The sequence below is a fragment of the Ptychodera flava genome, chromosome 3 (genome assembly GCF_041260155.1).
Source record: "Ptychodera flava strain L36383 chromosome 3, AS_Pfla_20210202, whole genome shotgun sequence".
NCBI classification, from domain to species: Eukaryota; Metazoa; Hemichordata; class Enteropneusta; family Ptychoderidae; genus Ptychodera; species Ptychodera flava.
This window is the reverse complement of record NC_091930.1, coordinates 30,256,428-30,268,663: the sequence shown is the minus strand read 5'-3', so window position 1 is coordinate 30,268,663 and position 12,236 is coordinate 30,256,428. Positions and strand designations below refer to the sequence as shown.

The following is a 12,236-nucleotide window of genomic DNA, read 5'->3' as shown; positions in this document are numbered from 1 at the left end:
ATAAACCAACGTTTCGACCACACGCAGGAGGTCTTCTTCAGGGTTTAAAACAATAACATGAGCGGATAAAAAGGATTAAACATAAAAACCAACAACGATAAAACACAGTAAAATGAAAAGAGAGATATTGCGTACAAGACATGTAAAAGTAAAGCTGGGCTTTGCGCGTATCATAGGAAATAATATGATAGGTTGACACCCACTGGGCTAATGGCAATCTACCATCGAGCCCTCAGCTAGGGCAGATCACATTGGAACCACATGTGATTTCAAACGCCATCCTTGATTTTCACAAACCAACAAAAGGGTGCCATGGACAGTAAACAGCGTATAGCACTTATACATTTCCACCTGTCCCGACAAAGACCTTAAGCTATTACCTTACAACTGTTGACTCAATATTTTGTGACTGATTTCCAAAGATTCTGACTCAAACTTCAGTCATGTGAGCTTCAAAATAGTGGTAATAAATAAAATTGCTATAGCTCTACGAGGTTCTCCCATAAGCTGATTACACACTTTCATAAATCAACAATTAAATGTAGACAGTTCTAATTATTCAGGGTCACATGGACCTAAATCTAGTTTGATTTTTAATATTACTGAGCTTCTTTCTTAAAGACACTTTATATCTGACGAAGAAGTTTGTTAACAGTAGACTTCAAAATATGGTGCATACAGTTGCGTTCACTTCGTTGTATGTGAATATACTCATCAAGTCAAAGATTCAAAAAATTCTGACTATCGTCATGAAAATATTTAAAAATATTATGATCTGCTGATTATACAAATTAGAGCAAATTATGCAAGCGGGTGGTCACCAATAACTAATAAACAGTAACTCCAGTATAGAAGTGGTAGGTACATAAGAACCAATTTAATGGCGACCTTTTATCCTTAGGCAGTACCTACAGAGTTACCTATCACAAACTTAAAAGATGCGCTATTAATTCTATGATGCCATTCTCACAAGGCATAGTCTCTATGTATTACCGATATGGCTCTCTACTTAAACACTTGAGGAGTGTTTGCGTTAAATACCTCGGGTCCTGTACTTTCGTCTGCGTGACCTTTGTGAGTTATGCACTCTATAGGTAAATAAATTTCACATTTACACCACTCTAGTCACATCATCGGTGCAACGGTCTGAATATAATTATGCGTTTTACTCCACGTTATTAATCCCCTTATAAGTATTTTTTTTGGAAAAAAGGCGACTTAAGCTCACGTTATCACGTGCCTTCATTATTACCGTACCCGTTTTGCTTAACTCATTTCATACATTTTGTTTTGGCGTTTACTTTGGGGTTATCAAAAATGCTCCTGTTAAAAGGGTCAATATCTGCAAGCGATTTACTGGAAGGACGACTGGTATTTGGCGACCATTTTGTTCTGTAGTTCAGCATGCAGCTGTGAAAGTGGGACAGACATGGAAAGGCATAAATCCTTTGCCATGGTTTCCAGGTCTTGTATGGGGAGAGGGGCGTCGATGTTATTATAACAAATCCATAGCCAGGGGGGAGTTTTAGATGTGACAACTAAAAGCTAGTAATGTTTCTATTTTGTGAGGAGTTCAACAGCTTTCCTCCCCTCAATGGTCGGAATAGTTCACTAACATAGCTTGGAGCGAGATCACTTTAAGCTTGGAAAGTCATAATAGCAGTAAAATATACAATAAGAATCAGCCAAAACATGAAAATGCATTAAAATTGAAGACAAGAACAAAGCCTTTTTAAGTCAAACAAGGACACTCCTTTGAGAAAGGGGGCGTAGTCGTCTTAAAAAAAATCAATTCTGAAGATAAATTCTCGCATAAATTATCTACTTGATCATTCCAGCTTAAAACTGTCTTCCATTTAAATACCAAGTACTCTGTGAACAGCAATACTGTAAATGAAAACATTCCAGCTTTTGGCCATACAAGTTTTGACGTGGGCACTATACGGTCAAGGCCCCGAGAGCCATCTAGTGCCCACGTCTATGAATATTCAGCGTGAATGGGGCGATAAAACTACAAAGACTGCTTCGGATAAGGCTGGCAGGAACGCAAACAAATTGTCTCCACTGAGTCCCAAATTCTACACTTGGCTCTTTAAGTATTTCTCTGCATTCCCACCTGGCCAGTCCACAGCAACTAGATTTTCGGTAGTTGAGAACGGCGACACCAAACGATGTGAGTTGAAACGGATACTAGCAAACTTTTAAAAGTGCATTTTATGTTGTAAAATACCAAAGTCACCATTTTTGGTCAAAAATGAAAAGAAATGCGTTGCGACACACGATAATTTCGAGTATTTAAGCTCCACAGTTCCTCAAACCACGGCCATACTGAACGCGCTCGCTTATGTCCGTAAGCTCCGAGTGCTACGCTTGCGATCGTGTCGATCGGTACGACGGTATGACATGTATCAATGGTCCAGTTCAAGTGACTTGAATGACTACAAAACTTATGTTTTCTCCGTTGTTAAGGATAAGGGTCTGGTATCCACAGACACAGAACATTTCGGCTAATGGATAACAATTAAACAAAAACTGACCAACTTCGCCTGTTTGTAAGCACTAGAGTTCCCGGGGACAAGGATTCGCCCAGCCCGTACCCGGGCCCGTACCTTGATCCCTGCTTTGTACTTTCTATCTTTTCTCTAGTGTAAGCCTAGTATATCCATGTGAGATATATATGTGGTCAAATTTTGATATACTGTAGTCTAATTTTGATATGCTGACTTATTCACTATATTAAATCACAGACAAACTGAAAAAATGCTCACATGTCGGCTAGCCCGTGTAACGTTGGGAACACTCGGAGGCTGTACGCAACTTACGGCTAACATTGCCGGTCAACTTCAAGAATCATGGCTCAATTTTTTCATTTCTCCTCCAATAAAGCCGAGACAATTTTACTGACGGTATTACGCTATTAATAACCAGTCTTGTTATGAGGAACTGTGTATACACTAAAGTTTTCGATTTCATAAACCAGAATTCCGATCTCTCTGTTCAAGTGACAAAGTTTCTCTTAAAACTCAACCAACAAGACTTAAATTATGATGATCGTTCTTTCTCATATGTCGCCGTAGCAGCAGCCATTGCTAGCTCTCGTACGTTGCGACGGAAAAACTTTTTTTTTTTCAGTTTCACGACTCGGAGTCTCCCTTTGCAATCCATATTCGTCCGAGAAAAACGAGAGCTACGACTACACAGATGAAAGCCGCTACTTCCTTATGGAATAGACTTTCTAGTCACATTCCTTCAGCATCAAAGACCTGCTTCTTTGAGAAAGCATAGTCATGCAACACTGTGTAAAGCGCCCGTGAAAATTTTCTTTATGCTCTGTCTAGAAAACTTAGAAAATAGCGTTTAGGACCCGATAAACAAAATGTTACACTGGTGGGGGTGTTCGTGATAAGTGGAACGGCGTTTCTATCCTATCACTGGCCATGCTTGGTTTAGGCGTCAAATTTAAATTCATTGCTATCAGTCAGTACATATTGACACACACACACTAAGTCATTAAGCTGGCAAACGCTCTCGCAGAAATTTGTATGGCAAATAGCTGTCATGAATATCATTGATGTGAATGTGAAATGAAATATCAGAGTTGTCTGAGCAAGACATTTTTTATGCAAAACAAATAATACTACTTTCTTTTTGTTGTATTAATTATCATGCTATTTTTGAGAATCTAGTTAGAGATGGAAACGAGATCTTCATTCATTCTCCATTCAAATTGTTCAATATCATCTCCGGAAACATAAAATTGGTTATCTGCAAACACTTCCCTGTAATGAAGATCAAATACTAAGTGGCCAAAAACAGATCCCTAAAAAGTTGAATGTACACCTAAACACTTATCAATACTGATTTCTTCCTGACAGATATGAACGAAACCAATTTAGTGACAAATCAGAAAGCCTGTACACAGAATGTTTGGTCAGCACAATGTATGATCAACAAGGTCAAAAGCTTGGCATAATCTAAAACATAATACACCGTTATGTAATCTGTAAAAGCTGGTTAGTTGACTTGACCAAAGCAGTGTCACAAGAGTCATGTTGTATAAAACCTTATTCTGGTTTGACAATAAAATTGCGTGTGTGCATAAAATTGAAAAACACTAAAATATCTTGCTTTTCTAGTATTTTAGAGAGAACGGGTTGAAGGGTGATAGGCCTAATTGTGTCTGACACCACTCTCGGAGCCTCACTTATAAATTGGAACTGCTTTAGAACATTTCAAACAGAAACGTACCGGTTTCTGCCATTGTAGTAATACCTTTTTTCCAAAAGCTTTGGTACAACAATGTCATTGCCAGCTGAATTACTTCATTCAGTAAGGAGAACTGCTGTCTTACAAACTTAACTGAATTGGGGAATGTGAAAAATTAGCCAGCGTATCACACATTTTGAACTAACCTAGTTATTATTGATCCATGTCAGGCGAAACATTGAGACTGAAACTATACCTATACTATGCTAAACTTATTGCCAAATGCATCAATTATTCCTACACTGCCTGGCATTAAAATAATGTCTTGAAGAGAGGTAATGTTAACATCTTCATATTGAAAATCACTGTTTTTGTTCATGTCACTTCCCGCTGATATATGATGTAACTTTCAAAGTCGCCCAAGTCCGAAGATTCATCAAACGTCCGTTGAGACCTGATGTGTATCTACAACAACATCATTACGACTAGCACTCAAAAATCTAAGTGTTGCATAGGCAAGCACGTCATTTGGACTGTCATTTGATGATCTTAAATTTTCACTACTGCGACCTAGAAAGAATACTTCTCTCATTTCTATATCTGTAGAGCCAGAGTTGTCAGCGGGAGTTGGTGGTGATAGCAGGATATCTTCCAATGGTAGTAAGGAAACATCTTGTGACGCTCTGGTCATGGTACTTGCAGGAGTGTGAGCAAAGTTATTGGTTTTACACTCTAGTAGTTGAAAGTGAAGACTCTGTTACACTAGCTACAGATACGCTTGCATTGACGTGGTATGTTGATGTTGATATTGATGTATTGTTGAGTGTGTCATACAGGAAAGATTCATCATAGGAGGGAACAGAAGGTCTGTCATTGAGCATACCATCCTAAAAAGACAAAATAAAGATATCCTTTACTTGGCATAAGCGGAAGAAAAGTACATTACACATAATGCTGACATTATCACTTGAAGGAAACGCCATGTTATTCGTGATTGCTAGTGGATATCAAAATAGGAGACACATTCAGATATTTGAAAAAGTAATAAACTTGAACACAACTAAAATATTCTCTGTTTTATAAAAACTACCCTCCGTTGTGAAATCACGTTTAGATATTCATTAACCATGTGACACAACCGTTGTCACTGTGAACATAAATTGCAAACAATGTAAAAATCCAATTAAAAACACTGCTATCGAAAGTTATCTGAGTTAATCTTGAGTTAAATTAAGGGATACCTACTGAAGGAAAAAAATAAGAAGACTGACATTAAACTTTATTCTGCTTCTATTCAAGTTCCTTCACATAATATTATAATAAAAGAAAGTTCAGCTGCTTTAAGGAAGGACTTAACAAGAGGACACTGTCAAAAATCTACAGACCAAAATAGGGGTGTTAGACGGGCAGCTTCGAAAGATTGTATTTTACCCTCTAAATTATAAAATAAACGTTAAACTTCATTATTACATCATATGTTTAACACCTGCACATTATTTAAAACTTCTTGTCAGGCGATTTCTAAAAATGAACTTTCAAAGTAAAATATATTTTTAAAAAGTAACGTCCTAAAGCTGTTTCTTATTTTGCTTTACTCTTAACAAAGTGAGTAGACATTCGATATTGACAACAATTATTGGCAGGTGGATTCCATAAATGAACCATGTTTTCAATATCAGCCAGAAGTCGGACAAACGTACCAGGTATTGAATAAATAACAGATCATTTCTCTCAAATGGCAATAGAACTCATTGTTGGTTTAACAGGGTATCCGTCTCACTCCATTGACTCCACCTAGATTTACATAGTCTTCGTATTTCACACATTGTATACAGTTTTTTATCAATTCACACTGTGTTTTTATCATCTCGTTTTCAAATAATAGACCCTAAAGAGGATAGCCTGTGTAGGGTTGAAACGTTGGTTAAATAACCATCGACCGAAGGGGACCTACTCTTTCCTTCAAACTCTCTGATTATTTAAGTCAATGTCTTTGATCAAATTCTTCCAAGTTTTGGTAAAGTCGTTCCTGACGATCATTGCTAAGTTCGATAAATAGTCAAAGTACTAATTGGCTGACATTACTGTTACATTATCAGTGCACAGTGTTATTTTCGTCAACTAAAGTCAGGTCCCAAACTTGTTATTTCCTTATAAGCAAGTTTGTTAAATATGAAAATTACGAAATACCTGATATGACAATAAGAAATGACCTTTGCAACTGTTATTTTCTGTATTTTCTATGTATGTACCACGCTCATTCGCTTTGTCAGGTCCATTCACACATTTACGCGTTTGTTTAAGGTTGTGATATAGGCGCCAAATGACATCAAAGTGCAGTATGCTTTTTCAATTCACTTATCAGTTTATAAACAATATCTGTATAAATTGTGAATTTGGAAATATATATATATATATATATATATCTATATATATATATATATATATATATATATATATATATATATATATATAATATATATATATATATATATATATATATCGTTTAATAAAATTTCGTAAGCCATTAATTGACAAAAACTGTCGGATGGTCGGATGTCTTTCTCTGGTATATCGTTTTGAAATGTTAATTACGTTAGAAACATCCACGAAAATCTAATGAGGTCTTGCTATTTGCTGCCGTTCTTAATGTTAACAGACAGGCATAACCTACAGGTATGAACAGTCAGTCGACTTCATTGAATTTGAAAACAATAATATTTTTCTGTTTGTTTTATATTACCCTTGTGCTGTTTCAAAAAAATTAGTCAAGGCATGTTTAAGGCACATATGAGGCGCATAAAAACATTTGGAATAACGCAAAAAAGGCCAAATTTACAAAACAGTGAATCATACCACGCAACCGAATACGCATCAAAATGTGGGAAGTATTTAATTGTCCATGTGCCGAGTCTGAACGAAATCGATGAAGATTCGCTTGAGTTATATTCGACGCCGGATGTACATCTGGATGAAACCCAATAGAACTCGATTAATATCTAAGCTTTTTCCGGACGTACAAGCCCACGTTATTTTCAGTACATAGTTCTACCTTTTGGATAGTCCCGTGTATACATAAACTCATTTTGATTCCAAAGTGTATACGTGGTACCGAGCAAGGCTTTTCTAGTGTAAGCACCACCTCTGGCAGATTACTGATGGACTTTGTTTCTTCAGACAATCGAAGTTCGGGCACAGACTTTGAAGTAATGAACTGCCTTGTTTTTCTACTTCATTCGCTACACTACTATCGCTTTCTGAAGCTCGCGATACAAGAAAGCATAAGATTTTGATGAATAGAGCATGTTTTCGCAACAAATTTTTAATTCGTACTTCTGCAGACAGCAATCGAGAAAGTGTGTTGCCCTGCTAACTTAATATTCAAGTTATTTCTAAAAAACAACTTCTTTATTATTTCAAAATTTCAAATTTGAATAATCACAAGTGACAGCCACCAAAACAGCAGTAATACAGCTGTCGGTTTTTGCTGTAAACATTGAAAGTAAAAAGCACTAGCCTGGCAAATGCACAATCTGACAACATAAATACAGTACTGCCAAAAGGTCTATAAGCGTTACATCTATTTTAATCACAAGCAATCTGTCATGCATTTTTACAGTTTTTTGATATGCGCAAACCATACAGAATAGCCTTTTCTCACCATGTGTTCTCTGAAATCTTTCTTCCGAATTGACTTGAAGCAATGTTCGTAGATCATTACTCGATGCTTACGACAGTAAAACAAAGTGGAGAGACACAATATCATCCAAGCAACCAATATCGCGGGCACTATGATAGTTGTCCGTTTCTTATCTGCGAAGCAAATTCAGAAAATTTAATTCCAACAAGATATCAATATCAAGGATTACCATTTAATGTGCAATCGTTGCAGAGTGTGATGAAAGTCTTGGGAATAGAAATTATTAAAAATTGGTGGTTAAGACCAATAATATACCCAAAGCATTAAAAGGGGAACCCTCTAAACTGATAATGTGTACATGTATTATTCGTGTTTTTTGCTTATCATACTCGAGATATCCTTACATGGCATCGGTCAATCTGTCTAGTGGCAGAGCTGAAACTTGTTACTTTGAAATAGTACGACACGTGACAGCATAAGGCAATGTTTCTTTTTAACAATTGTTGATCATTCTTATAACAAGCATGAGTGGAAACAGCAAAATGAATGGAAAGAGATTTTTCTCGGTATAATCATAGGGATCCAATGTCTCATGTCACTTCCAGGTCTAAAACGCGAACGTAGTAAAATTAACGTAGTAAATCGTACTTTAGAGTTTGTGAACAAAATTGAACTGTAGACGTTATTAATGATGCGCAGAACACCTTAATTGTAAATAACCAGAATGCCGACTGGTGCAACGTGTTGAAATATGTACGTAATCACAATGGTTCCTTGATGGAAATCTTATAATCAACTTAACTTTTAATATATATCAGCAGGACAATGAAGAATGTTAATGATAGGACGCAGATTGGTGAGCACAGCAGCAGGATGGTGCTTTTGCCTTCCTCAAATTCAAGGGGGTTATAGGGGCACAAATCAACGTACATATGTATGAATTGAAAACTTGAAAATGGCAGTGCTACAGGCAAATGTTACCACACGTGAGAACAACTTGTATTGAAAAGAATGTTATACACTACAGAAATATGGCACTATCATCCGGCATGTACTTGTTTGAAAGTGTTAATTTAAAAATATTAAAAATAAAATCAATAGTGATAAAACAATAACATTTGTCATCCTATAAACGTCACTAACGGAATTCAGGAAATTCATATCTACTGCGTTTTTCCCTTTTTATTCAAAGTCACTTTAAAATAGCTTACCAGGGAGTATGACAGTTGTTAACCTTGGTTCACTTTCGTCTGTGATGTCGTATCCTTTGTAAATGTTAGCAGAAAGTGAAACTGTGTATTCTGCGCCACTAGGAACTTTAGTAATGTGGGCGTACTGGTCAGTCACTTCTGTTTCACCTTGGTAGAACTCGCTGGTGTACCTGACATTATAACTCTTAATGCATTCATCATTGGCAGGTCTTGCCCACTTGACATAGAAGGATGACGAAGATGTTTCAAATGCTGAAATATTGGTTGTGCATCCCTAGCTGTAAAATAACACATATGTACGTAAAATAAATGTGGTTGAATAATCGTCGTTGTCTTATCTAATCTATGATCCATTTCTCAGAAAGTGATATAAAAATTCTCAAAAAACCAATGGAACGTAGGAGAATCAATATGAGTAAGTTTGTAGGGCATCAATCGCTCGCACTCGGAGTACAACACTTTTACATAATACCTTGATCATCTGCTGTTCAAACGTGAACATCATTTTTTATGATAAGCGTCCCACTTTAGTACATGGTCAACATACACAATATGTCACTTGCATGAAATAAATGCAAAATGAAAAGGCGAAATAGGTAAGAAAAATATTACAGTAATTAATCTGTTGGACCAATGAAAAACAAGAAGGAACGTGGTAAGGGATATGCGGAAAAGCCGAGCTATTACTGGCTGAAATGGTTATTTGGAGTTTCAAATGCCGGCAGGTATTTATTGAACATAAGCTATCTTTTTACACATTTAGAACGGTAAATATATGTAATAAATAACAGTGCCATGGTTGAACGATGATATGATTTGTGCGACTTTTCACAGTACAGTAATGAAAACAACTCTGGACTCCCTCTCTAGTATGCAATAAGCGTCGTTCACCATGGTGCTCTTTGAATAATCATCCGCCATACCGGGGACCAATATCAGTAATTTAAAATGTGAGCATTGTATCTCTCATTTATTATTATTATTTATAGGGCTAACATGAATGCATTGATACTATTTAGTAATTGTTGTGTTGTCAATCCGCGAAAATATTATGCATGAACAGAAGCATGCATGGCAGTACTTAAGGTTAAGTACGACAAATTCGGACGCGCACGCGTTTTAGACATTTTCTGTGCCATTTACCTCCGGCTTGCCGTAAATTTGTCATGTTGTAGCGCACATAATTTACATCACCTGTCATTGTTGAATTGCGCTTTTACCCAATTTGACCTAATTATCTCTAAGAAATAAATTTGACCTACGACCTCGTGACATTTTTACCTCTAGGTAGTTGATTTTTATTAATATTAGCAAAAGATGAATTATCCTCTTCCTTTTACGCGGCGCAGGTTACACATTCAACAGGATATAGGCCTATTTCAAAATTAGCGCGGCGACACTTATTTTTAATAAGGCAAACTGATCTGTACGATATCAAGATTTGATCGGCCACGTTGGTCAAAATGACACATTCAGAGCGACAGGAAGAAAGTTCGAAAATTATGTAATGATAAAATTTTGATATCGTCATTTTGTAGTCGATAGTAATTTTAAAAATTTCTTTGCAAAAATTATAAAATCTATACTTTCTCTAGATATGCTTCTCTTTATTTCTAAAAAATATCTAATTTGCTACGCGTTTTATAATTATTGATTTCTTTAGTTAAAGTGAGTTATTTCATTTTTATTTATTTATTAAAAGGCTACTTTAACGTCCGTTCCCATGGAAACGAGCGTGGCGACCCGTATTTTTTTTTCCATTTTTTGCACTTGTACAACTATTTCTTACATTGTTTGTACAAAGTTCCAAGAAAATGACATTACTTTTTTTATTTGACATAATTCGTCGTACTTAACCTTACGGGTATTCGTACTGCTATGTAATGAATTATTGGAAAAGTGTCACACATACCAACTTTGACAGCATCAATTCGGATTGGATTTACACTGGCTTTGCAGCCAGCATAATTGCAGGTGTACACATCAATGTGAAGGGACTTCCATCTCGACATATCTTCTAGTACCATCGAGGTATCATTAAGAGTCCTTTCAATAACAGTCGCATCGCAGTGAGTTTCTAGATACCAGAATTGAATTTCACATCTTCGTAGTTCACCACGCCAGTACTTTTTCTCTGCAACATACTTGAATTAGGCCGAGCATTTTAATTATTTCGGAATTCTGATTGCTGTAGTTAGGCATTTTGTTCATTAATAGTACCCATCATATATATTCCAATTAAATATTGATGTTCTGTATGTAGACTCTATAACGGTTTTTTTGTTCTCAAGAGCAACAGAAAAATGTTTGAGGGTTTACCAAACACAGTGACAGAATAAGTTATGATATCTATTGCAAAAGTAATCCTTTGAGAGATTGCTTAACTCAGTCAAGAATAATGATAATGTGAATGCAATCGGAATGCTTAGTCCATTTCTAGAACATCCATATAATGAAAACATGAAGGCAGGCAGCTTCATATGAGGAAATCATTTTAAGGGGGAAACGTTAACAGTATAAGTGAATGTGTGCCCATTTGACCAACTATCAAGTATGGGATACTTCCTCTTTATCTTTGGAGTTTTTCAATTGATCAATCTACGAAAAAGACTGCTAGATATTTTGCCATAATTGGTCAGGTCATTGGTAAACACTTTGTGGTTTCGCTATAATTCTGACTTTCAAGTAGTCTTACATTTTACATAAAAATTGTGCCAATAGATAATTACAAAGATTAATACAGCTAAATAATAATTTAATCAACAGACCACAACTTAACGCTCTTTAGAATAGATAGTGAAACTTAAAATTGCCGGGAGACTAGGACCAGCAGAATTCATTTAAAGCAGTACTTTGGACCAAAAACGTTTATAATTGTTTTAGGGCTATGTATGAGCTCATTCCAAGAAAACTTGCAAATACATGAGAGAAATGCTTTTCAAGAGTTTCGCGGAATTTACGTGTGAAATTTGTCATAAGATGTGCATATCTCAATAGAGTCATATCAAAATTCGAAAACTATCAGAATGTTGTATATGCGAAAACGCTTTTACAGATAAAAATAATATCACCGGTAGTTGTACGGTTAAATTATTTATAGTTGAAACCTAATGTATAATTGATCGAGAACTTAGCACTTACCTAAACAAAGTGTATCAAAGTTAGAAATAAATTAGAGC

At 35.9% G+C, this 12,236-nt stretch overlaps 1 protein-coding gene across 1 annotated transcript; it reads right to left on the bottom strand.

Moving 5' to 3' along the window:
* Nucleotides 1–264: 264 nt before the first annotated feature.
* LOC139129048 (uncharacterized) lies at nt 265–9,562 on the bottom strand. The gene is made up of 4 exons (XM_070694722.1): nt 9,530–9,562; nt 9,058–9,331; nt 7,868–8,019; nt 265–5,093 (listed from the first exon to the last, which is right to left on the bottom strand). Exons 1-4 carry the CDS (start codon nt 9,560–9,562, stop codon nt 4,932–4,934), a joined length of 621 nt encoding a protein of 206 aa, XP_070550823.1. The 3' UTR covers nt 265–4,931.
* Nucleotides 9,563–12,236: the final 2,674 nt, after the last annotated feature.